The sequence below is a fragment of the Gymnoscopelus microlampas genome (genome assembly GCF_963454915.1).
Source record: "Gymnoscopelus microlampas genome assembly, chromosome: 3".
NCBI classification, from domain to species: Eukaryota; Metazoa; Chordata; class Actinopteri; order Myctophiformes; family Myctophidae; genus Gymnoscopelus; species Gymnoscopelus microlampas.
In genome coordinates this window covers 17,161,639-17,187,746 of record NC_139940.1, presented here as the reverse complement: position 1 = coordinate 17,187,746, position 26,108 = coordinate 17,161,639, and the positions used below count along the sequence as shown (strand labels likewise).

Sequence of the window (26,108 nt, the reverse complement as noted above, 5' to 3'; positions counted from 1 at the left end):
TTACGCCGTTGTGTGGGATAATAAACAAAAAAGGATTTGCAAGATCCCCCACCTTTTACAGCCCCCCTTGCTCTAAACTACTTCCAGCGTCTCTGGATGATGGCACAACAGGTGGTAAAATATGAGGTTTAATTAGAGAATTAAAAACACAAAAAATAACTTGTGACTTGTGACAATTCATAGATGCGTCACATTGTGAAGCGTTGTCAGCTTGTTGATCTGCTATTTAAATATGTGAATGTTTCCCCCACAATATGGATGGTAAGTTTCAAGTGGTTAATAGCGCTGTATTGTACAATGAGACCCAGACACAGAGGCGATTGAAGCTTGTTTATTTAAAGGGAGGGAAAGGGGTTAGGTGTATAGGAGCATGGTGAAGGACTCAGGGCTGATGGTGGGTGTTGCCATGCCATTAGTCCGACGTCCCATTGTTCCAAAGTACAATGGGCAGAAACAAACTCTGAAACTGTTGCACGCTTCATACCATACAGTACACGTTTTTCTCTGGATGTTATAGGAAATGCTGCTAGAGTGGATAGGTATTAACCACTTGAAACTATAGCATCCCTATTCTTGGGGGAACATTCACATATTAAAACAGCAGATGATCTACAAGCTTCACAATGTGACAATTTTTGGTGAAGAGTTTTGGTGTAGAGGCAAAAAAGAGCGAACCAAGTATAGAACTAGGATTATTTTAGTAGGTATAGAGGGTTTAAGTCATTCAATCCTGAAATACACAGGCAAATGATATGCAGATTTTACACATTCCAATTTGCTATAATAATATAATATAAATGGGAGTACGCAATGAAACCAACAGCAAAGTTAAACTTGAAATACTTTATTTTGCAAGATGGAAATATAATTCAGTGAGATGGCAACACTGGAGGTAGAGTGTTTGAAGTATGACGGCTGAGGTGATGGTAGTTGTAAGATAGGCCTACAGGAGGTAGGATCAGACTTAGGAGCTGGCCATGGTTTGCTCCAGCCAGTCGTTGAACAGGCACACCTAAAAATGGAGACAGAAAGATTTAGCATACTCAGATTCTCTCATGTATTTTTAGGGTATAGTTGTGCATTGCACTTATAGTTCAAGATTCCAGGGTATTATTGTCACATGCATTACAACTGTTGGGGTTTAGATTTCACAGTTCTTTTGTTGGCCAAGCAGATAGACCTCAAAGATGTAAATATTTGAAAACCGCAAAAAAATGTATTTATTAAATATAGTATTTAATAATAAAATATTCAAATATGTTTTACACAAAATCAAATGTTTTATGGTCATATTTCACCAGAGGTCTGGATGGCTTGGTTCCGAGCTTAGAATAATTTAAATAAATATTTTCGGGAATCTCTATGGGGAAAATGAATGGGATTTCTATCGGCGGAACCACAAAATTTGACTTTGACTTTGACTTCTATATAAAGACAAAAACAGAAAAACAGAAACTCATAAATACAATACATACATACATACAACTCATAAATATAATGTTTGAGGCATACTGTACCTTGGCGTAGACACCAGGGTGGTCCCTCTCAGCACAACCGTATCCCCAGGATACAACTCCCTGCAGCTCACCATTACACACAAAGGGGCCGCCAGAGTCACCCTGAGAGAGAGATAGAGAGAGAGAGAGGAAAAGGGGAAATGAAGAGGCGCAAAATGAAAGTCATAAATTAATTTCTCAATACAATTATAAGACCATCAAGACCCTCGTTATTGTAAAAGGAATGCCCACTAGGCTGTTCTGACACTCTGCTATAATATTCAGATGCATTGGTGGAGAAGGAGGACCTCTGCAGGTGAACCTTGTTGACTACAGTACCTGGCAAGAGTCCTTGCCTCCCTCCAGGTATCCACCACAGAACATGGCATCAGTGATCATGCCAGGGTAGGAGTTGTCACAGTCCTTCTCAGACAGGATGGGAAGGTCCAGGCACTGCAGCTTGTCACTGTCATCATCTGGGGGTACATACAGTTCAAAGTGGAAATGGTTGAAAACAACGAAGGGAAAGTAAATCTGAATCTATGCTTTTATCGCAGCATAGAATAAGAATGCAACATAGCATTAAGGATGCAACCATTATGATGACATTTAATGTCAAAGTCCCTAAAACAGATTATTATGCAGATAGGCCTGCCTAATGTATAATGTGTAAATATTATACAGAACTGAATTGTCATCGATCATTTTGATGTACTTTTTCTCAGGTTCACCAGTGACTGAGCTTAACTTTTTAAACATGTGCTATACTCACAATAGCTCTGGGTGTTGCCCCAGCCAGAGACTAAGCACATGGTGCCAGCGGCGGCGCAGGAAGTGGGCAGAGCCACAGCCTGCACATACTGGTTGAGGGTGGCGGGCTTGCTCAGCTTGATCAGCATGATGTCATTGTTGATGTTGTAGGAGCTGTAGTTGGGGTGACGGATGACACGGGAGGAGGAGATCCACTGCTCGGTACCCTCATCAACCTTGATGTGGTGCTCGCCAAGACGAACCTGAACGCGGCTGGAAAAGAGAGGGAGGCGTGAGAAAGTTTAGGTTCATGTTGATTTCCTCACCACTTTGTAGCCTACTTATCATTTAATGACATTTTAATCAATAAGCATGGTTGATTATAAAGTATGATAGAATATAACTAGCACATCTACACTGGTTGCAGGTAGTCTTCCTTCTCTTCCATTGAGAAATGTGTACCCTACATAATCAACCGACATAAACATAAGACCACGGTAAGGATGATTTTATTCAAATAGTTACTGTAGCATAACTATCAGTGAAATAAGACTCATGAGGTGAGTTAATCTAAATTAAAATCCAGACAACAAAATATAAAAATATCAAGTGTTGTCTTACGACTTGTAGCAGTGAGCAGCAGACACAACCCAGTTCTCGTTGACCAGGGAGCCACCACAGAAGTGGTAGCCAGAGTTCAGAGACACCTGATGGGGCTGGGAGTGTGCCTCACACTCATATCCTCCGACGATCTTGTCCTCCTCTGCAACTGTAAACGCACATGGAACGCACATACATTATTAGATATTTTGTCTTCCATAATAAACAGAAGGGAAGTCGAAACAGTTGAACTTACAAATAAATCACTTAAATATGTGTGGGTAAAAAGGTAAATGTCTTTAGGGTCTAGGCCTATACTCACAAGCAGCTCCGATGAGCAGAATGAAAACCAGAGACCTCATGGTTGCTGTGTGATTCTGTGGATGAGAGGACTTCACCTGCACCCCTGGTTTATATGGAGTGGTCAGTCCCTCCCTACAGTGATCAGTCCCTCCCTACATTGGTCAGTCCCTCCAGGACACTCCCCACACACTTGGTGGACCAATCAGGATGATCAGATAACATTATTCAACAGTTATACTGACAAGACCAAAATGTGTTGCTCCTGTAAGGACATTGTACAATGATGATCTCAGTGTATAGCAATATTACTTAGGAAAGTAAGATGTTACGTATTACTTATTACTCTGTATCAAGAGTAATACATTATATATATTACATATCATAGTGTTAGTCAGTGTTAGTGACAAAGTGTTAGTGACTAACACTGAAAAAGGCCTGCCGAAAGGCGTCTGTTTGGTAGACTGCTCCTGCGGATCATAAACATTAGGGATTTCAGATATTTACTTTTTCGCCGATATCCGATATTCCAATGTTAGGATTTCAATGAATTGAGTCCCGGGACTCACTGGTGGTCATTCGAATGAGTCCCACTAATCTTAGATTAGATGTTGGCCTATAGCGGACTACAAATTCACGCCCACAATTGAGACAGCGCGCACCCACTCGAGGTACGGGTGAACGATGTACTGCAGACGTCAATGCAATCCCTGGTTGACTACTGAGGCTGTAGCGATTTTTCTTTGTGTTCTAATAAAGTGTCCCATTTGTTTGATTTGTCCTTTTTAATGTGACATATCTGCCATCTCAGTATACAACCCACAATATACAATAATACACACATCAGTGTGTCAAAAGTGAAACCTAAAAAAGTTAATACAACAACTGGAAACCCACACGTTTAATTTTTTCATCTACCGTCGGAGCTCCGCGTTAGGTAGAGAATTAATATAAGCCTATGAGATGTTTAAAATATAGACATGAACAAAGTCACCATGTCCTTCCGTCCGTCCGTCCATCCGTCCGTCCGTCCATCTGTGGACAGCTAATCTCCGGCACTGTTGCCTCAATTGCAGCAAAACTGTGCACATACACTCCTTGGATGGCAGAGCAGAACATCTGCCCCACATTTTTCACATGGGCCTGTTATAACGCCACCAGGAGGCCGCTTTTTGCAACAACAAAAACATTTTCCTACAGATTTTGTCCAAACATCACGCAAATCGGTACACAGTCTCTCTATAGTCATTAAACAAAACGGTTCTTAAGATTTTTCATATTCTACCCTGATTGGCTAAGATTGGCTTCCAAAGTTTGCAGGACTGCTCCGTTTTGAACAAAATGCCTCAAATCATGAACACACCGTGCAATTTCTGTGAAATTTTGCACACACATTCCCACTAGACTAGAGCAAGGAAGAAATGCAACTTGAGAATTTTCAAATCAGCCTTATGGTGCCACAGGCCAATTCGTGTTTTTACCTATAACTGCACCGATCTGTGTAAAACTTTGTATGCGCACTCCCTAGAGGCCAAGAAAATACCTTTGCCCTGCATTTTTCACATCTGCCTTTTATAGCGCCACCAGGAGGCCGATTTATGCAAAAATGAATAAATATATATATTACTCCTACAAATGTATTCCAAACATCACACAAATCGGTACACATTATCTTTATAGTCAAGTGATCAAGACGAATCCGTCCGGTTTTTCATATTCCATCCTGATTGGCGAATTCCGAACATTGCCGGCCCACAATAACTTACCTGACCTGGCGGAGACCTGTGTTCCGAGGAGCACTTTTCATAGTCTGAATCTGCACCCACTCAGTATATTTCTTTTGAAGTGTAAAGCAATTAAAGAGCCAAAATCAAGGAAACTCCTTGAGGATCCTGGAGGGTTGGCAGGTCATCGTTAGTGCTTAATTTTTGAGCCACGCACGGAGAAACATGCGTCAGACCATAGACCTGCATGTACGTCATAACTTTGCGAATGGTGCATGCTTACAAAGAACGGATCTACAAGCTTAAAATCCTGTACCATCGCACTGTGTTGATAGCTTGTAGCCTATTAAATCTGTTCTTTTTGCGCATGTGACAACCTTCTACTCTGCCGTTTAAATGCGCTGCTCCACGGATCTGCAGCATCTGCTGGACACCTATCTGGGAACCTGTTACAAATGATACTACATACTACTGCAAAAGATCACCACTCTGGCACAATGCTAGTTATATCACAGCTTGACATCACATCTCTATTTATATACTGAACCCGACACAGAAGGCAGACAGATAGAAGCCGATAACTATATACAACTAGAGAAATAGCTAAAGTAGCTAAGATTATCGTTGTATAGAAGCTCTAGTAGCACAGAGATCTTCAAACTAATACAGTCAATCTCTGCAGCCAGAGGATAACTTCCTACTTTACTGACTAACTCTCATTATTCTGAATATTCTGCATGCTATTTCTTGTTAACCATCTGACACGTGAGGATTTAAGTACTATTCACCCCCAAACCAGAACCTAAGTGCATCCTTCATTACAGAACCCATCAGCAAAAAAAGGAGGAAAAATAGAAGAAATCGTTTGAATTTGCTGCTAGAGCTGAATCTGTCTTGAGAGATTAGCTCGACACGGCTACATAACGGCGCCGGCTCAAAGAATGATACAGTGAAGAGAGAGCTTTTATCTCGGGTCAGAAACAAAAACAAATCACGTTTATTTTAATGAGTAACGCAGCGTTACTTGGATCAGTAATAGCCTACAGTATGTAATAACATTACTGTTTTAGCAGAGTAATAAGATACTCTACTCGTTGTTACTGGGTAAAGTAATAATATCATAGTAACATATTACTAACGCGTTACTGCCCAACACTGGATGATGGTATTTAAAGAAATGAATAGCATTTCAGCCATTTCTGAAATAAACAAATACATTTGAGGAAAGTGTGTATTCTACTGACATCACAATTCATATAATGTATTCCCTAATGGCAGGAACTCACATTCCTGGTAGATATACATTATGTGTTTGAGCATGCAAGCATTGCAAATGATATCTTGCATTATTTGTACATTTTGATGCTATGAACAATTGCATAATATGTAGCAAAATGAACAGATTGTTCAGTGGATCGTACCAGTGGGTACACAATGTTCTGGATTAGTCTTGCCTTTAGAAAATGATGCAACTGGTTTTGTTTCTAATCTTGACATGCATGGAACATACAAGCCACGAGTAGAGTTCTGCAGATGGCCTGGTTCACACACACACACACACACACACACACACACACACACACACACACACACACACACACACACACACACACACACACACACACACACACACACACACACTCTTTTTAATAGTATATTCTTTCATCATTTACACCAAAGGTAAGGTAAAGTAGAGTGCAGAATTTTTATGGGAGCCTGTATATATCACTGTAGATGAATTGTACATTTTCAATCACTGTCAATGAAGTAGTTACAGTCTGTCCCTGGATGTTTTGTTTAGATGTCAATGGCAATATTTATTTTTGATTGTAAACTTATTTTAAGTCAAATAAATGTGTCAGACATTGAGCTTCTACAAGCAACAATATTTGATACATTTTTTCAATCATTTCCGGCCTGGCGTGTGTGTGTGTGTGTGTGTGTGTGTGTGTGTGTGTGTGTGTGTGTGTGTGTGTGTGTGTGTGTGTGTGTGTGTGTGTGTGTGTGTGTGTGTGTGAACAGGCCATCTGCAGAACTCTATACTAGTGGCTTGTAGCTCCATGCATGTCAACATTAGAAACAAAACAAATTGCATCGTGTTCCTGTTAATTCATATCTGCTCATTTTACTACATTATTATGCAATTCACAGCATCAAAACATAATGCAGAATATCCAAGACCATTTGGAATGCTTGCATGCTCAAATATGTTAATCCAAAGTAAATATAGTTAATAGGAATGTGAGTTCATGCCATTAATAAATAGTATATTAATTGTGATATCAGTAGTAAGAAGCACAGATTTATAGTAATTTATTATTTAAATTCAGAAAAGGAAAAAGTTTCATTCTTTCATTTATTTAAGTAAATACCTTTTTCTTTCTTTTTTTTACGTAAATACGATCATCAAATTATACAAATTCCTTACATAAGCAGCGCATTTTGGTCTTTTCATATGTTGAATATAATTGTATCTGAGCATCCTGATTGGTCCACCAAGTGTGTGAGTGACCACTGGAGGGAGGGACTGACCACTGTAGGGAGGGACTGACCACTCTATATAAACCAGGGGTCCAGGTGAAGTACCGTACTCTCATCGACAGAATCACACAGCAACCATGAGGTCTCTGGTCTTCATTCTGCTCATCGGAGCTGCTTGTGAGTATAGGCCTAGATCCTAAACACACTTCAACTGATTGCTAACTGTTTTGACTTCCCATCCGTTTACAGAGGACAAAATATCTAATAGTATATTCCATGTGTGTGTTTTTAGTTGCGGAGGAGGACAAGATCGTCGGAGGATATGAGTGTGAGGCACACTCCCAGCCCCATACGGTGTCTCTGAACTCTGGCTACCACTTCTGTGGTGGCTCCCTGGTCAACGAGAACTGGGTTGTGTCTGCCGCTCACTGCTACAAGTCGTAAGACAACCTTTAATATAATATTTAGAATGCATTTTGAGGTTAAGGTTGAGTTATTTAGTTGAGTTATGGGCTGACATTCTCTCCTGGGCCTCTATGTATTCTGTCTCCCTTTCTGCCCCTTTTCACGCCTCGCTATGTTTTCCAGCCGTGTTCAGGTTCGTCTTGGCGAGCACCACATCAAGGTCGATGAGGGTACCGAGCAGTGGATCTCCTCCTCCCGTGTCATCCGTCACCCCAACTACAGCTCCTACAACACCAACAATGACATCATGCTGATAAGGCTGAGCACACCCGCCACCCTCAACCAGTATGTGCAGGCTGTGGCTCTGCCCACTTCCTGCGCTGCCGCTGGCACCATGTGCAAAGTCGCTGGCTGGGGCAACACCATGAGCTACTGTGAGTATACAGTAGCACCTTTTTGTGTGCGCGTGTTTGTGTGGTTGTGTGTGTTTTTTGTTTTTTTTAACCATTTTTACTTTAATGTACCCCCAGATGATGACAGTGACAAGCTGCAGTGCCTAGACATTCCCATCCTGTCTGAGAAGGACTGTGACAACTCCTACCCTGGCATGATCACCGACGCCATGTTCTGTGCTGGATACCTGGAGGGAGGCAAGGACTCTTGCCAGGTACTGTAGTCAACAAGCTTCACCTGCAGAGGTCCTCCTTTTCCAACAATGCATCTGAATAGTAAAGCTGTGTGTCAGAAGAGCCTAGTGGTCATTCCTTTTACAATATTGATTGTTTTGATGTTGAAATGTATTGAGAAATTAATCTAGGACTTTCACTTTCCTCCTCTTCATTCTCCCTTTTCTCTCTCTCTCTCTCTCTCTCTCAGGGTGACTCTGGTGGCCCTGTCGTGTGCAATGGTGAGCTGCAGGGTGTTGTGTCCTGGGGATACGGCTGTGCTGAGAAGGACTACCCTGGTGTCTACGCCAAGGTACAGTATGCCTCAAATATTGAAAACCTAAACAGCAGCAGCTGCTATAACGAATATGAGAAAATAGGTCTTTGAAGTGTATATTTTTAGCCACCAAACAAACGTGTCTTCAAATCTTGTCCTGTCTTTTTCTATTTTCCACTCTTGATTCAATTAAATTCAAAAAGATTTATTCATAGATCTTATCATGTCAACAATACAGACAAGAAGATTGCCCTGTGTCCTTTACAAAAACCTAATCATAAACAGTATAACAATTGTATGCTAATTCTACACCTGTCGATATATGTAATTCATGGCATTTTACTTTATTCTGACTTTACAACCTTTTTTATTTTATTATTAGTCTAATTTTGACTATTATTTTATCCATCCACAATATTCAGAAAGCTAAATGCAAAACTGTTGCAATGTTGCAATAGCTGTAATGCATGTGACAATAAAACCCAGGATCATTGAACCATATAACAGTACAATACACAACTATACCATATACATATATAAGCCAAGCTGAGTATGTTAAATATTTCTGTCTCCATTTTCAGGTGTGCCTGTTCAACGACTGGCTGGAACAAACCATGGCCAGCTACTAAGTCTGATCCTACCTCCAGTAGACATTATATCTACGACAACTACATACCATCACCTCAGCCATCATACCTCAAACACTCTACCTCTAGTATTGCTGTCCCACTATTGCTTGTCCCACAGTTAATTTTCTATCTTTCATAATAAAGTCTCTCAGACTTAAATGTAACTTTGTTGTAATGGGTTTCATTGTGTTTCTACTCCCCACATACTGTATATGATTGCCTCCCTTTGATTATATCACAATGCTAGATCTCCCTTTTACACATTTATTCAATGTAGATTAGCTCGTATTGAGTCCAGGTTTCATATACTGTAGATGCACATGTAGCAACGCAGTATGTTGTGATATACACTATGATAGTGTAGCCTGGGTGAAAACTTAGGGGTTAAACACCTTTAATTTGATGAGGACATCAAATCCTTTAGAAGGGGGAGAGTGTAGCCCAGGTGATAAGTCACTACTTTTTTTAAGGGTTAAAATAAATTAGTCTAGGAAACTGAAAGTAATTTAGTTCCAAAAAATAAGTGTTTAACTTGTTTGAATCCTATCAAGCTTTAAATATGAGAAGATAATGCTTAGTTCATGTTTTACATTCAATATGAAAAACCAAATACCTTTAACTTATAAAAGACTACAGAGTGGGGTTTTATGTTGTGTGAATGTGGGTATGAGTGGGTGGATTGGATGTGAGGGGTTCCAGGTAGTATCACCTGCGGTCATTGGCCGCGGGGGAGAGGAAGAGGCGGGGAGCGAGAGTGAGGAAGAGGAGAGGAGAGAGGAAGAGGAGGAAAAGAACGAGGAGAGATTTTGTGAGAGAGAAAAGGAGAAAGAAGAAACATAAATACTGAATTGTGAAGACGCTTTAGTACAGTTGTTGCTGAAGTTAAAAAAACAACAGTTTAAACTTACTTTGGACACGCAAGTGTTGGTGAGAAAGACGTGACGGTAACGTGCGTAAACACTGGTTAAGAGTGTCAGTGTTTGCGAGTGGAGCGCTTGGTCAACCGGCTGGAAAGCACCGTGATAGTCGAGACGTCGGCTGGGACTGTTCAGGACCGGGAGTCCAGCTCCGTGGCCGTTTGAAACGCCTTATTCCCAAGTACTGTATCCACGAACTGTTTTTACTAGCTCCATAAAGAACCTCTCACTCCGCTATACAGCTCCGAGATGAGGCTCTATGTGGTTCTCATCCGGGATCGGTCGAACGTCCGCCAAGGCTCCGCTGTTTACCCTTTTGTATACATCGTATCCCAAAACTAATGGTAGATTCCAAACCTCACGGATGTTTAAGGTTTGGACCGGAGCATAATATTTTAGGTCTGGAGCGAAACTACCCGTTTAAATGGCTTATTTAGTCAGCCTGTGGCCATGCTTCCCATTCAACCCGGAAAACCCCCCTACGTCCGCTGCCAGTAACTGCTCCTGGTTTGGCTACAATGGGAAACATGGCCACCGGCGGACTAAATAAGCGATTTAAACGGGTAGTTTCGCTCCAGACCTAAAATATTATGCTCCGGTCCAAACCTTAAACATCCATGAGGTTTGGAATCTACCATTAGTTTTGGGATACGATGTATACAAAAGGGTAAACAGCGGAGCTTGGCGGACGTTCGACCGATCCCGGATGAGAACAACATATAGAACCTCATCTCGGAGCTGTATAGCGGAGTGAGAGGTTCTTTATGGAGCTATGTTTTTACATGAGTCTACAAAGAACTGTGAGTTGAACTGTATCTGTTTGGAGTCACTGAGGACCGGAATCACCGCATCGCGGGAACGACGCGCAGGCCTGCAACGTAGTGTGTGTGTGTGTGTGTGTGTGTGTGTGTGTGTGTGTGTGTGCGTGTGTGTGCGTGCGTGTGTGGGCCCACAGTGTTTATGGTTGACGTTATTGTTAAGCTCATTGTTGATTAAGGATTAAGGTCATGGTTTCACTTTAAGTTGACGCTATATTTACAGAAGGGTTGAATTAATAACTAGATAGGTAACCAGGGTTTTGTGAAAACTACTGAGGGAACTTTATTTTTGTTTCAATTTCAATTTAATACTTGTCAACAGGTATAAGTTATTGATTTGCTCCAGTGTTGTTATTTGGGTAAAAGACAATTGGTTTGTTGTAATTTTTGAGTATTGTGCTCACAGCTAATTCATTTATGCTTATTCAGGGCTTTTAAGCCTTGTGGTTATTTTTAGTTGGTCCAATATTTGTTAGTGTGTCATTTGTTTATTTCTTTTATTGTTTATTATTTCATTGCAAGGTAAAAAGGGATAAAAAGACAAAAACATAAACCTTTCAGTAAAGTGGATTCCCTGAAATTTAAAAACGTTGTCTGGGTCAATTATTTAAAACATTAAGGTATTCTATAGATTATTCGAACTCAAACACCCCACTTAGACCGTTGGGGTGCTACAATAGCATTTAACATGCTAAGCTAATGCGAAAATTGGACAGAGAAGCAAAGACTGTGGTTCTGCCTCAACTTAAAAAAATAAATAACGCACATCCTACGTCTCTTGGTGCTGAGCCAAACTGTAAGAACAGAATCATGAAAACAAAGCGGGGGCTGGCAACTCACTCTCCAAGTTTGTATTTGCGACAAACAGCAGATATGACGTTTCGACCCTTTCGGTCTTTTTCAACTTCCATATTAACACATCCTCAATCTATTTTTGCTATTTGACATTTTCTGCTAATGTAATGTAAAATAATGTAAAGTATCCATGTTTTTAACGTACATGGTACAGTACATCATTATCAGGCCTAATTTTGTTTTTTTTAAAGATATTTTTGGGGGCTTTAGCTTGGTATAGTGGAGATAGACAGGAAACAGGGAGAGAGAGATGGGGAGAGACATGCAGTAAAGATCGTCGAACATTTGACACTAACTTTTAATTGCCTATCAAATCAAGTTCATCAGTGTAGTGTTAGAAGGAGTTCTCCTTAACGTGAAATGTTTTATTTTCTGGGCAAAAACTGTGGTTTTAGACGTGAGGTGGGGGGCTCAGAGTGTTCCCACTAAGTAGAGTAGGCTTTCAACTCCATAAAACCGTCTTTGTTTTGGTGAGTATAGCAAAGTGTATTTTACATTTTTACTACAGATGAGAGGCTGTGCTACCGCGGTGCGAGGGGAAAGAATCGAAAGTACCATAGGGTTAAGGAGAACTCCTTCTAATGCTATGGACCAGAGCTAGGCTGCACATAAAGTATACTGGAACCCTGAATATACGTAGGTGAAGTGAATGGGCTCTCCATTGTGTGTGTGTGTGTGTGTGTGTGTGTGTGTGTAACGTGTACAATTTAAATTACCCTTTTTGTTACTTGATGTAAAGACAGGGGGGGGGTGAATAGTTTTTACAGTTTTAATAGTCATTAATCACATTGGACATACAAAACAAACATACACAGCTTGGAAATTCTGGTTTTGAGAAGATTATACACTTACATTGCAGTTGAGATTCAGAGAATATGAGACCTGCTTGGTCTAATAGTTTGGATTCATTCAGTTTTCAGATTCATTTAAACACATTCTACTTGATTCTCTTCTAGCACCACCTTTCCTACAGTCTCAAATTCCAGAGCCCTCCAGTTGAGCACGTTCCCTGGGGTGAAGTTGAGATTGTCCATGTACCGCTGGATCTCACAGGGCGAGAGGACATAGTTCCACATGTGGACGTCAGACATCATCCCAACAAAGGACTGAGAAGCATCAAACCCACCACCATGAGAGTCCTGCTCCTGTAAGCATGGAAGAGAGTCAATATTAGCTGGAGCAGTAACAATGAGATTTCATGTGCCCAACATAGACATTGAAACGAACCATAATGACCTGCTGTACTATTTTCCATTGGATGTTATATTGTTTTGTTTGTAAAGAAGACCACATGAAGACTGAAGGAAGGTAAAACCTAGTGTTATACTGTATAAGAGGAAACTATAATGTTAACTTCCTTATCTACTTGAGCTGCTCATTGAAAACTGGAATCATATCCATTTTTAAATTGGAAATGAGAGACTAGACTAACTCAGAGATATTGAGTATATACTGTACAGTATGCTCTTCATTCAAAACAATAATGTGATAATCAGGTTATTATAAGTTAACTATTTGTTAACGTACAGTATCACAGGTACCATCTGATTTAGCTAATAAACTAGCCATAGATAGATTAATGCTATATTAAATGACAATACCTGTCCAATCATGATGCTTGCGGTTCCTTTGATGCCCCCAGACTTGAGTAATTTCCTGGTAGTGGGTCTCCCATCCAACCACAGCTGTCCCAGTCCAGTCTTGGAATCCCAGGTGGCACACAGGTCGTACCAGGTGTTAAGCTTGTACTGTTGCCCATCAAAGATCCCACTTGTCGAGTCCATAACCAGCTTAATCTGGCTGGGTCTGGGAACCTCGAGGAGGAATGCGTTAGCATCGTAGGGCATGGCCATGGAGAACAGGACGTGGTTCCTGGTGAGGTCTGTAAAGGACCTGCAGGCAGGTTCTCAGGTTAGTCAGTTGACCATACAGTATAATCATAATATTCTGAGTTTTAATCTGGATATCTCCACCGGGTTATTAGACCAGGAGGCAGAGATTATGAAATTACTAAAGTAATCAGTAAAAGCCAAAGGTTTAAGCTCTAAAATGTATTTTCCTTCTTTTTTTTCATGTTTCCATCTGCTACAGAGGCTGAGAAATAATAACAATTAGTGAACGTTGACAATTCTGTAAAGTTTTTCAGAAAACTGTTATTAGCGTCGCCTCAGGTCTACCTCAGGCAAACAGTCACAGCTTCAAATGTGTCTTGAGTTGTCCTTAGCTTCACGTGAGCTGTGTTGGTCTGCTGTGGGAAGGTGAACATTTTACCTGTAAGGTCTAAACAGAAAATGACAGATGAAGAAATTATGTCATTGTCAACAAAAATTTGCATCTGAGAAGAAAAACAAATGAACTGCTCTTAAAGGATGTCATGAAATAACATACAACATTTTTCCAATCTGTATGGTAGAGAATTGTAATGCAATAACTAACACATCTGCAGTGATTAGAGGTGGACACCCCACTCTTCCATTGAGAAATGTAAACCCTAGTGTCAAGTAAGACAGACTGGTTTTCAATGCCAATAAAGTTATTTGAGGCAGATGGCACACCGGATTGGACACTAGAAGTGCACCATTGTTATTGTTGTTATTTTAGAAAACAATAGTATGTCTACATTTCTGTATTATGTGACCATAATACAAAATTAAATTAAATTAAATTAAATTAAATTAAATTAAATTAAATTAAATTAAATTGTTTGTTTACATCAGCATAAGCATTACATAATGGCAGACATGGTTAAAATAGTGCTGGTTCTAACATTACTAACAGGACTTTTTACATGTACAGTTTATAATTATATACATAAATGTACAGTTACTATTCCACCATATCGAGGAACAGACTTCACTGGTTTTAGTCTGGTAGTGGACTGTAACAAGACAATATGTTAGGCTACGCACTGGGAGGAAAACGGAATGCATTGAAGTAATGGAGTGGGTGGACAAGGGTATGAATAAACACTATATTTGAATGATTGAAAAACTTTTACAAGTAATTGGTTCAGGAAGATAAAAGTAGACATAATATACATTGTCTTCTGATCACTTGTTTTTCCCATGTGCATATTGTATACTTTTATGGGCTGCCTGTCCTCCACAGCAGCACAAAGTGGAGGACAGTAGATCAACTCAAATTAATTGGTAAGTAAGTCTATCCATCTATTTTTACGTCTACAGCACGTGCCTGTTTTTCTCCCTCTGTCTGTCTGTCTAGACTGTTACATTGCAACCAATGTACTGTAATGTTTTTATAATTGAGTAAACCAAGCATTGTACTGTACCTTGTGGAGTAGCATTACAAAAAGCCAACATCACTAACGGCAGGAAGAACTTCATCTGGCATGAAAGAACAGAAATCAAAGTAATCTTTATTGTAGTTTAGACATCGTTGCAATTTATATTATTCCATCTAATCAAATGTAATCTAAAGTTTTTATTCTTGTGTACTTAATTGTATTTAAGATCTACTGTAACATTACAAATATTGAATCTTGAGCTATGGAATACTATTAAATAGAATTAAATGAGACCTATTGCCTGTGGGACTGTATGAATAGCAGACCTCACATTACTTTTCTATGTCTGTCCTTAACATGATGTGACTGCAGATAGTTAACCAAAGCAACAACTCTACACTAACTATAATCCAGTAACATAAACTACTCTGCTCATTGACCTTACCTTGTGCTGATCTGTGTGAGTGTTGGATTGTTGTGTGAGATCTTCGATGTATGGTAAGAGATTTTGACCTCTCTAACTTCCTCTTTCCTCTGGGTGGAGACAGGGCTCTGGTTCCTTGGAACTGGGGAGACTTCCTTTCTGAGCTTTCTCAGCAACTTTTTTAATGATAAAGCATGAACCGTATTAGTGGAATAAGCATGATTACTGTAATGCATATACGTGTGACAATGAAGTATGTATGGTGGGAATAATGTAAAGTATCCATGAGTTTAGCATGCATGGTACATCATTATCAGGCCTAATTTTGTTTTTTTTAAATATATTTTTGGGGGCTTTTCTGCCTTTATTTTATAGGTATAGTGGAGATGGACAGGAAACAGGGAGAGAGAGATGGGGAGACACATGCAGTAAAGATCGTCGGGAACTTGAACCCGTGATGCACTGTCAGGCTACATTAGAGCCTAAGTGCCTGTACCAGGTCTGTATCAGGCCTACAATTATATATATAATATACGTTGTTGATAAGCCCCAAAATGTGCGGATATACAGGTTTTGTAGCAATTTGTAAGTTGGACAGTGTTGTCAGGGGCTGGCTGTCTTTCAGCAAGACTGGACTGGGACAAAACATTTGACACTGACATTTAATTGCCTATCAAATCAAGTTCACCAGGGCTGCACATACTGTAGCTCTGGTCCATAGTGTTAGAAGGAGTTCTCCTTAACGTGAAATATTTTATTTTCTGGCCAAAAACAGTTTTAGACGTGAGGTGGGTCGCTCAGAGTGTTCCCACTAAGTAGAGTAGGATTTCAACTCCATAAAACCGTCTTTGCTTTGGTTTGATTGATTGATTGATTTTTTTATTAGGCAAAAGAATGTAAAACAACACAGTTACATTTATAATACTTTTGTCTAAAAGGTCCGACCAAAAAAGTCCTTGCGGACTTGTTTCCGTTGGGGTCCTTAAATTAATTTCATAGACATATATAGTAGCAAGCAAACAGTTCAAAAATCAACATAAAAATACAGAGAAAAAATACCATTATGTACAAAAAAAAGCATGAAAAATAAAAAATATATACAAACTAGAAAAAGTGCTCCTCGGAGCACAGGTCTCCGCCAGGTCAGGTAGGTTATTGTGGGGCAGCAATGTTCGGAATTCGGCAATCAAGATTCAATATGAAAAATCGGACGGAACCATCTTGACCACTTGACTATAGAGATAATGGGTACCGATTTGCATGATGTTTGCACACAATTTGTAGGAGTAATATAAAAAAGAAAACTGTTGCAAAAATTGGCCTCAAGGTGGCGCTATAATAGGGAAATGTTAAAATGGTGTCATTTGTTCCTCAACGTAGTGCGAATGTGCGAGCAAAGTTTCATTGCAATCGGACGCTGCGTTCATGATTTGCGGCATTTTGTTTAAAACGGGCCACTCCTGCAAACTTTAGATGTCAATTTTAGTCAATCAGGATGGAATATGAAAAATATAACATATCCTTCTTGATCACATGACTATAGAGATCATGTGTACCGATTTGCGTGAAATTTGGATAAAATCTGAAGGCTTAATATCCAAAAATGTGTTTTACATAAGTCGGCCTCCTGCTGGCGCTATAAAAGGCAAATGTGAAAAATGCAGGGCAAAGGTTTTTCCTTGGCCTCTAGAGCAGTGGTTCTCAAACTTTTTCATGTCAAGGACCCCCAAATTGACACTTATTAGCCCGCGGACCCCCATTTGAAAAGATAAGCCAGGGACCCCAATAAGAGAAGGTTTATACGGCTTTCCAGCAGTGATTCTCAACCATTTTAATGTCAAGGACCCCCAGTTTGACATGTATTAGGCTACGGACCCCCATGGAATGGCATTTATACCTCTGGGACCCCAATTTATATTATAAAATCAATGTTAATTTAACCCTAACGGGTCCATTTGGTTCCATTTGTACACTCTCAGAGTTACAGACCCATAAGGGTCCATTTGGTTCCTATCCATCATTTAGCTGGGGACCCCCTGGAACCGCCTCAAGTACCCCTGGGGGTCCCCGTACCCCACTTTGAGAACCAATGCTCTAGAGAGTGTGCATACAAAGTTTTACACAGATCGGTACAGTTATAGGCAAAAACACAAATCGGCCTGTTATAGTGCCACCATGAGGCTGATTTTAAAATTTTCAAGTAGCATTTCTTCCTTGACGTAGTGGGAATGTGCGTGCAACATTTCACAGAAATTGCATGCTGTGTTCATGATTTGAGGCATTTTGTTCAAAACGGAGCACTCCTGCAAACTTTGGAAGGCAATTTTAGTCAATCAGGATGGAATGTGAAAAATCTGAAAAACCTGTTTCGTTTAATGACTATAGAGATACTGTGTACCGATTTGCGTGATGTTTGGACAAAATCTGTAGGAGTACTGTCAAGAAATGTGTTTTGCACAAATCGGCCTCCTGGTGGCGCTATAACAGGCCCATGTGAAAAATTTGGGGCAGAGGTTCTGCTCTGGTATCCAGGGAGTGTGTGTGCACAGTTTCGCTGCGAGCAAGCCAACGTTGCCGGAGATTAGCTGTACACAGACAGATAGAATGACGCACGGACGGACGGACGGACGGACGGACGGATGGACAGGGGGTAAAACATACTCTCTCGCCATGCCTTTCGGCCTGGCGGAGACAAAAAAGGGGGAGGGGGGTCGTCTGTCTACCGGGAAACTGGTACTACCTCCTCTTATGGCCTCCAGAAAGATGAGTTTTTAGGGCTGTTTCAAATGAGCCCAGCGAACTGCATTTTTTGAGGGATGGGGTTAGACTGTTCCATACCTTGGTAGCCGTGCTGTAGAAGGAGAATTTGCCCATGTTTGTTTTATGGGTGGGTGGTACCAGATTATTGTTTATGCTCCCTCTAGTTTCGTGACTGTGGGTGTCACTAACTTTTTGGAGGTATTTAGACAGATATGCGGGTATAGGGGGCATTTCGGGCAAATCTGCATTTACGATTTTGAAGACCAGTCCCATTTTTTGTTGTTTAACCCTGTCTTCCACCCTGAGCCAGCCTAGGCTGGCAAAGTGAGTGGGAGAGAGGTGGGTCATGGGCCCCAGTCCGAGAAGTAGTCGAATCAGTTTGTTTTGGGAGGTTTGAAGCTTAGTCTTCAGTGACACTGAGGTGTTGGAGTACAGCGAACAGGAACAGTTTGCAGTTACAGGCAGCATTCATGTCGTTAATGTTTAGTAGGAACAGTAACGGCCCTAGAATGGCTGCCAACGTCCTCTTTCCTCTGGGTGGAGACAGGGCTCTGGTTCCTTGTTCCTCTGTGGGAACTGGGGAGACTTCCTTTGTCAACGTAGCTTTCTCAGCAACTTTTTTAATGATAAAGCATGAAACGCATTACTGGAATAAGCATGATTATTGTAATGCGTGTGTGTGTGTGTGTGTGCGTGTGCGTGCGTGCGTGTGTGTGTGTCGCTTCAAACTCACGAAATAAGCATTTGCACACACTTTCTCGCTAAACTTTTTTTTATGGCCTCCGCAGAACAAAATCTTCACGTGCGCGACCAGTCAGACAGTGTGTGTGTGTGTGTTTGTTTGTGCGTGTAGAATGCTGCCTTGAGGAACCACGCAGCTCACCCAAGGGCGTATCGTCATAGAGGCCAATGGGGCCATGGCCCGGTCTGGAAAACTCTGCTCCCCCAGGGGAAAAAAACTAAAAATCAACATAACAACATTAGCACCCCATCACCCATTCTGTTGTAGCCAACCACAGAAATTCGCCTTTGTTTTCAAATCGGGCTTATTTGCATTCGGCCGGATTGTTAATGGGTGGCCATTAAAAACCGGTTTCCCCGTCAAACCATCGTTGCGCGAGCCCCCCCCCTCGCGCAACGATGGGGGGGGGGGGGGTTAAGAATCTGGCCCGGTCCACGTTAGAACCCACCATACGCTACTGAGCTCACCGGGAGGGATGAGGACATATGGTTCACTTGCTCTCTACCCTCCAAGTAAGATCTCATCCAATTTAGTGATGTGCAATCAAAATCAATCGCCCTCAGCTTATCAAGTAGAATTGAGTGGTTTACAGTGCCATGCTGCAGTATTTGCCTGAGTCTACCTCACGTTTGATGTACTCGGTCAAATACAGTAGGCATGTGTCAGTGGAGTGGGATGTTCTGAAGCCCGATTGGAATACAAACAACAGTTTACGCTCGCCGAGGTAGCTGTTGACAGAGATGGGCAGTATTTGAAATACATGTATTTGAAATATGTATTTGAAATACTTTTTTGTATTTTGTAATTTGTAAAAATGAAATGTAATTTGTATCAAAATACTTTCAAATATTTTTCAAATAGTATTTTCTGTATTTGAAATACATAAAATACTTTTTTTTATTTTATGGGCAGTATTTGAAATAGATGTATTTGAAATACGTATTTGAAATACTTTTTTGTATTTTGTAATTTGTATTTGGCTGGGATGGAAAAAATGAAATACTTTCAAATGTAGTATTTTGTATTTTCAAAATACAAAAATACGTATTTTGTATTTTCAAAATACATTTCTCTGACCTGTATTTATATTTTGTATTTTGATACTTTGTTTGACCCAGTATTTGTATTTTGTATCAAAATACATTTCTCTGACCTGTATTTATATTTTGTATTTTGATACTTTGTTTGACCCAGTATTTGTATTTTGTATCAAAATACTTTTCAATGTATTTTCGCCCATCTCTGGCTGTTGATTTGTTCTTGGATTAATCGCTCTATAACCTTTGAGATGGAACAAAGGATGGAAACAGGCCTATAGTTGCCAGGATCTAATTTTCTTCCTTTTTTATATAGAGGGATTACTCTTGCCAACTTGAATTAACCAATTATTGGTGAGTAGCAAAAGTGTATTTTTAATTTTTACTACAGACGAGAGGCTGCGCTACCGCGGTGCGAGGGGAAAGAATCGAAAGTACCATAGTGTTAAGAAGAACTCCTTCCAACACTATGGACCAGAGCTAGGCTGCACATAAAGTATACTGGAGCCCTAACATAGGTGAAGTGAATGGGCTGTGTGTGTTTGTGCGTGCGCGCGTGCGTGCGTGTGAAATAAAAAAATTAAAACCAAATGTAATCATAATGCTATGTTGCATTCTTCATGCTTCGATAAAAACATAGATGCAGATTTTTTTCCTTTGTTGTTTTAAACGTTTCCACTTTGACCTTATATGTATGTGTGTGTGTGTGTGTGTGTGCATAAAATGTTAGTTAACTAAACCAGCATTTGGCCTAAACTTTAGAACCCAAAAAAGGTTGCCACATAACATAATGTAACACAACATAATGTAGTGTAACATAGACATACTGCATAGTGTAGTGCTGTGCAGCATAATGTAATGTAACATACTGTAATATTGTGTGCATGGCTGATCGTGTAGTATAACATAACACAACGCAACACAAAGTAGCGTAACACAACACAACATAAGTTTAGACAAGAGTGATGGATGTATAGTGATATAATGTGAAAGTGTACAATTTAAATGACCCTTTTTGTTACTTGATGTAAATACAGTGGAGGGTGAATAGTTTTTACAGTTTTAATAGTCATTAATCACATTGGACATTCAAAACAAACATCTGCAGTTTGGAAATTCTGGTTTTGAGAAGATTATACACTTATATTGCAGTTGAGATTCAGAGAATATGAGACCTGCGGGGTCTAATAGTTGGATTCATTCAGTTTTCAGATTCATTTAAACACATTCTACTTGATTCTCTTCTAGCACCACCTTTCCTACAGTCTCAAACTCCAGAGCCCTCCAGTTGAGCACGTTCCCTGGGGTGAAGTTGAGATTGTCCATGTACCGCTGGATCTCACAGGATGAGAGGACATAGTTCCACATGTGGACGTCAGACATCATCCCAACAAAGGACTGAGAAGCATCAAACCCACCACCATGAGAGTCCTGCTCCTGTAAGCATGGAAGAGAGTCAATATTAGCTGGAGCAGTAACAATGAGATTTCATGTGCCCAACATAGACATTGAAACGAACCATAATGACCTGCTGTACTATTTTCCATTGGATGTTATATTGTTTTGTTTGTAAAGAAGACCACATGAAGACTGAAGGAAGGTAATACCTAGTGTTATACTGTATAAGAGGAAACAGTAATGTTAACTTCCTTATCTACTTGAGCTGCTCATTGAAAACAGGAATCATATCCATGTTTTAATTGGAAATGAGAAACTAACTCAGAGACATTGAGTATATACTGTACATTATGCTCTTCATTCAAAACAATAATGTGATAATCAAGTTATTATAAGTTAACTATTTGTTAACGTATCACAGCTACCATCTGATTTAGCTAATAAACTAGCCATAGATAGATTCACGCTGTATGCATGATTCATTTTTTCAGCTGTACAACACTACCTGTCCAATCATGATGCTTGGGGTTCCTTTGATGCCTCCAGACTTGAGTAATTTCCTGGTAGTGGGTCTCCCATCCAACCACAGCTGTCCCAGTCCAGTCTTGGAATCCCAGGTGGCACACAGGTCGTGCCAGGTGTTAAGCTTGTACTGTTGCCCATCAAAGTTCCCATTTGTCGAGCCCATAACCAGCTTAATCTGGCTGGCAACCTCCTTAAAGATGAGGAATGCGTTAGCATCGGAGGGAATGGCCATGGAGAACAGGGCGTGGTTCCTGGTGAGGTCTGTGAAGGACCTGCAGGCAGGTGTACAATTATGACACCAAAGTATGTCATGGGTTCTCAGGTTAGTCAGTTGACCATACAGTATAATTATAATCTGAGTTTGAATCTGGATTTCTCCACCGGGTTATTAGACCAGGAGGCAGAGATTATGAAATTACTAAAGAAATTAAAAGCATAAAAGCAAAAGGTTCAAGCTCTAAAATGTATTTTCCTTCTTTTTTTCATGTTTCCATCTGCTACAGAGGCTGAGAAATAAAAAAAATAGTGAACATTGACAATTCTGTAAAGTTTTTCAGAAAACTGTTATTAGCATCGCCTCAGGTCTACCTCAGGCAAACAGTCACAGCTTCGAATGTGTTTTGAGTTGTCCTTAGCTTCACGTAAGCTGTGTTGGTCTGCTGTGGGAAGGTGAACATTTTACCTGTAAGGTCTAAACAGAAAATGACAGAAATGATGTTATTGACAACTAAAATTTGCATCTGAGAAGAAAAACAATTGGACTGCTCTTAAAGGATGTCATATGTGTTTTTACACTTTTGGCTCAATAGACATGATAAATAATTGGAATTGTATGTTGTATTGTATGTATGTTTTAATACAATAACTAACACGTCTGCAGTGATTAGAGGTGGACTCTAATGGAGGACCCACTCTTCCATTGAGAAATGTAAACCCTAGTAGTGATGAGCCGGCGGAATCGGAACCCGCGCGCGGGTCACGCGGGTCAACCCGCGGCGCGGGTGGGTCGAGTCAGGATTTTAGAGGAAATTATGCGGGCTGCGGTGAGCGGGTCAGCCGCTCTCACACGCAAAAATAAATAAATAATCACATGCTCTTGTTTTGTCTTTATTCCTAATAAGAATAAGAATAATAACAATAAAACAGCTTGAATACACTTATATATACTGGAAGATTATTTTCTAACCTTCATGATTTTACAGAATTTTAAAAAAATCGCGGGGCGGGTTGAGCCATAGATTTATATATGGGCTCGCGGGGCGGGTTGAGGCGGGTTGGGTTCCGGGGCGGGGCGGGGCGGGTCATGAAGAAACCCGACCCGCACATCACTAAACCCTAGTGTCAAGTAAGACAGACTGGTTTTCAATGTCAATAAAGTTATTTGAGGCAGATGGCACACCGGATTGGACACTAGAAGTGCACCATTGTTATTGTTATTGTTGTTATTTTAGAAAACAATAGTATGTCTACATTTTCGTATTATGTGACCATAATACAGAACAAATAACCTTGTTCTTAATTGACATGTCTTTTGACTATTTTTCTGTTTGTTTCTTTACAGCTAAAGTGAAGATTGTTAAAAATGTAGTTTTGCATTGCCGTGTGGATAAGATAATCCGAGTTTTTGGCTGCCATGTCATTGTATGTGCCACAGTTGCTGTTTTTTTTAGCTTGCACGGTTAAATTCTTTGTTTACATCAGCATAAGCATTACATAATGGCGGATATGGTGAAAATAGCACTGGTTCTAACATTACTAACAGGACTTTTTACACGTTTATACATAAATGTACAGTTACTACACCATATCGAGGAACAGACTTCACTGGTTTTAGTCTGGTAGTGGACTGTAACAAGGCTATGTAAAGAAGGAGAGAGATCACCTTATGTTCGGCTACGCACTTGGAGGGAAACGGAATGCAAGTAATGGAGTGGGTGGACAAGCTTAAACACTATATTTGAATGATTAAAAAACGTTTACAAGTAATTGGTTCAGGAAGATAAAAGTAGACATAATATAAAAAGTCCTCGGATCACTTGTTTTCCCATGTGTGCAGATTGTATAATTTTATGGGCTACCTGTCCTCCACAGCTGCACAAAGTGGAGGACAGTAAGTAGATCAACTCAAATTAAGTGGTAAGTAAGTCTATCCATCTATTTGTACGTCTACAGTACGTGCCTGTCTTTCTCCCTCTGTCTGTCTGTCTAGACTGTTACATTGCAACCAATGTACTGTAATTTTGTATAATTGAGTATACCAAGCATTGTACAGTACCTTGTGGAGTAGCATTACAAAAAGCCAACATCAGAAACGGCAGGAAGAACTTCATCTGGCATGAAAGAACAGAAATCAATGTCATCTTTATTGTAGTTTCGACATCGTTTCTTTGTTGTTGTTAACGCTAATACAATGTTGAGGAACCAAGAACAAAGAAAGAAGTTTTTATTCTTGTGTACTTAATTGCATATAAGATCTACTGTCACATTAAAAATATTGAATCTTGAGCCATGAAATACTATTAAATAGAATTAAATGAGACCTATAGCCTGTGGGACTGTATGAATAGCAGACCTCACATGACTTTGCTATGTCTGTCCTTAACATGATGTGACTGCAGATAGTTAACCAAAGCAACAACTCTACACTAATTATAATCCAGTAACATAAATTGCTCTGCTCATTGACCTTACCTTGTGCTGATCTGTGTGAGTGTTGGATTGTTGTGTGAGATCTTGGACGTATGGTAAGAGATCTTGACCTCTCTAACTTCCTCTTTCCTCTGGGTGGAGACAGGGCTCTGGTTCCTTGTTCCTCTGTGGGAACTGGGGAGACTTCCTTTCTCAGCAACTTTTTAGCCGCTAGCTGAAAGCTGGCGGGTCTATATTCACACTGAGTCTGACCCGACAGATTTCTGACATGTTTGCAACACTTTTTTTGCGTGATTGGCTGTCGTTTAAGCCAATGGGATACTTTCCCATACTCTGAACGGGCGCCCTCGTCCTCCCAAGCTATGGGACTAGACACGCCTCTCTCAGTGGATTCGTCTGAGCGCTAGCCGAATTTGGCTAATTCGATTGTTAAGACGTGACGTTGCGCCCCGCTAGAATAACTTCCGGGTCCAAGTGTTTTAATGTTAATAATAATAATGTTAAATCATAATAATAAATAAATACTTTGTACTTCTATGATATTAGCATTAAGACCCTTATTAACCCTCAATGGTTCATTTCTGAAAAAGGAGGTTATTGTAAAAAGATTTACGGGTTCCAACATGTTGTTTACAATGAAGAGTGGACGGCGCTGGTGCCTTTTGGACCCGGACGTGACATCGGACTACAAAATTACGTCAGACTTAAGAACCGAATAGTTAGCTTGTATGCTTGTATGATGTTACTAACTGTTTTTAGCCAAACGCGGTAATGTCCACTCTCCATTAGTTATCAACACAAGTTGCGTTGTCATGTATTGTACATCCCAAAATAAAATGTATTAACCATGTTATGGTGCTGTAATCACTTCATATTTTCGCGACATAATGTCCTTAACACGGCCCTTTCAAAAGAGGCTCTGAGCGCTAGCCGAATGTGGCTAATAGTTAGCTTGTATGCTTGTATGATGTTACTAACTGTTTTTAGCCAAACGCGGTAATGTCCACTCTCCATTAGTTATCGACACAAGTTGCGTTACTAATCCCGTAATGTTCATGTATTGTACATCCCAAAATAAAATGTATTAACCATGTTATGGTGCTGTAAACACTTCATATTTTCGCAACACAATGTCCTTAACACGGGCCTTTCAAAAGAGGCTCGCTTTATTCATTTACAGCCCATACATCTACATAAACGTTCAGATTTCAAATATAAAGTGCTTAACTCATGGCCACGGGTGTTATAATTGTGTACGGGCCCTCATAAGTACCCGTATCTTCCGTATTGTTAAATAAAAAGCATTTGAATCCGATCGGTGGCCATTGTCTCCGTTTTTTTTACACTACGCGGCTGTATCGGTTTGGCCGTGTATATCTGTCTGATACATTATAACTGTATGAGAAAATGGC

General features: G+C 40.2%; 4 protein-coding genes across 4 annotated transcripts; 1 reads left to right on the top strand and 3 right to left on the bottom strand.

Moving 5' to 3' along the window:
* Positions 1-964: 964 nt before the first annotated feature.
* On the bottom strand, positions 965-3,239 carry LOC311041748 (trypsin-1-like; the record flags this gene model as incomplete). Its single annotated transcript, XM_084052232.1, has 6 exons — positions 3,169-3,239; positions 2,868-3,015; positions 2,269-2,519; positions 1,836-1,972; positions 1,518-1,619; positions 965-1,012 (listed from the first exon to the last, which is right to left on the bottom strand). Exons 1-6 carry the CDS (start codon positions 3,206-3,208, stop codon positions 965-967), a joined length of 726 nt encoding a protein of 241 aa, XP_083908358.1. The 5' UTR covers positions 3,209-3,239.
* A 4,234-nt stretch (positions 3,240-7,473) lies between these two features.
* LOC311042529 (trypsin-1-like) lies at positions 7,474-9,327 on the top strand (the record flags this gene model as incomplete). The annotated part of the gene is made up of 6 exons (XM_084053311.1): positions 7,474-7,528; positions 7,644-7,791; positions 7,940-8,190; positions 8,287-8,423; positions 8,633-8,734; positions 9,280-9,327. The coding sequence occupies exons 1-6, from the start codon at positions 7,489-7,491 to the stop codon at positions 9,325-9,327; spliced, it is 726 nt and encodes a 241-aa protein (XP_083909437.1). The 5' UTR covers positions 7,474-7,488.
* A 3,364-nt stretch (positions 9,328-12,691) lies between these two features.
* Positions 12,692-15,620, bottom strand: LOC311042523 (C-reactive protein-like). Its single transcript, XM_084053304.1, has 5 exons — positions 15,607-15,620; positions 15,207-15,261; positions 14,095-14,197; positions 13,519-13,810; positions 12,692-13,062 (listed from the first exon to the last, which is right to left on the bottom strand). The coding sequence occupies exons 2-5, from the start codon at positions 15,259-15,261 to the stop codon at positions 12,844-12,846; spliced, it is 669 nt and encodes a 222-aa protein (XP_083909430.1). The 5' UTR covers positions 15,607-15,620; the 3' UTR covers positions 12,692-12,843.
* Positions 15,621-21,191: 5,571 nt separating this feature from the next.
* LOC311042522 (mucosal pentraxin-like) lies at positions 21,192-24,809 on the bottom strand. The gene is made up of 5 exons (XM_084053303.1): positions 24,739-24,809; positions 24,323-24,377; positions 22,636-22,738; positions 22,028-22,319; positions 21,192-21,561 (listed from the first exon to the last, which is right to left on the bottom strand). The coding sequence occupies exons 2-5, from the start codon at positions 24,375-24,377 to the stop codon at positions 21,343-21,345; spliced, it is 669 nt and encodes a 222-aa protein (XP_083909429.1). The 5' UTR covers positions 24,739-24,809; the 3' UTR covers positions 21,192-21,342.
* Between the last annotated feature and the right edge of the window lie 1,299 nt (positions 24,810-26,108).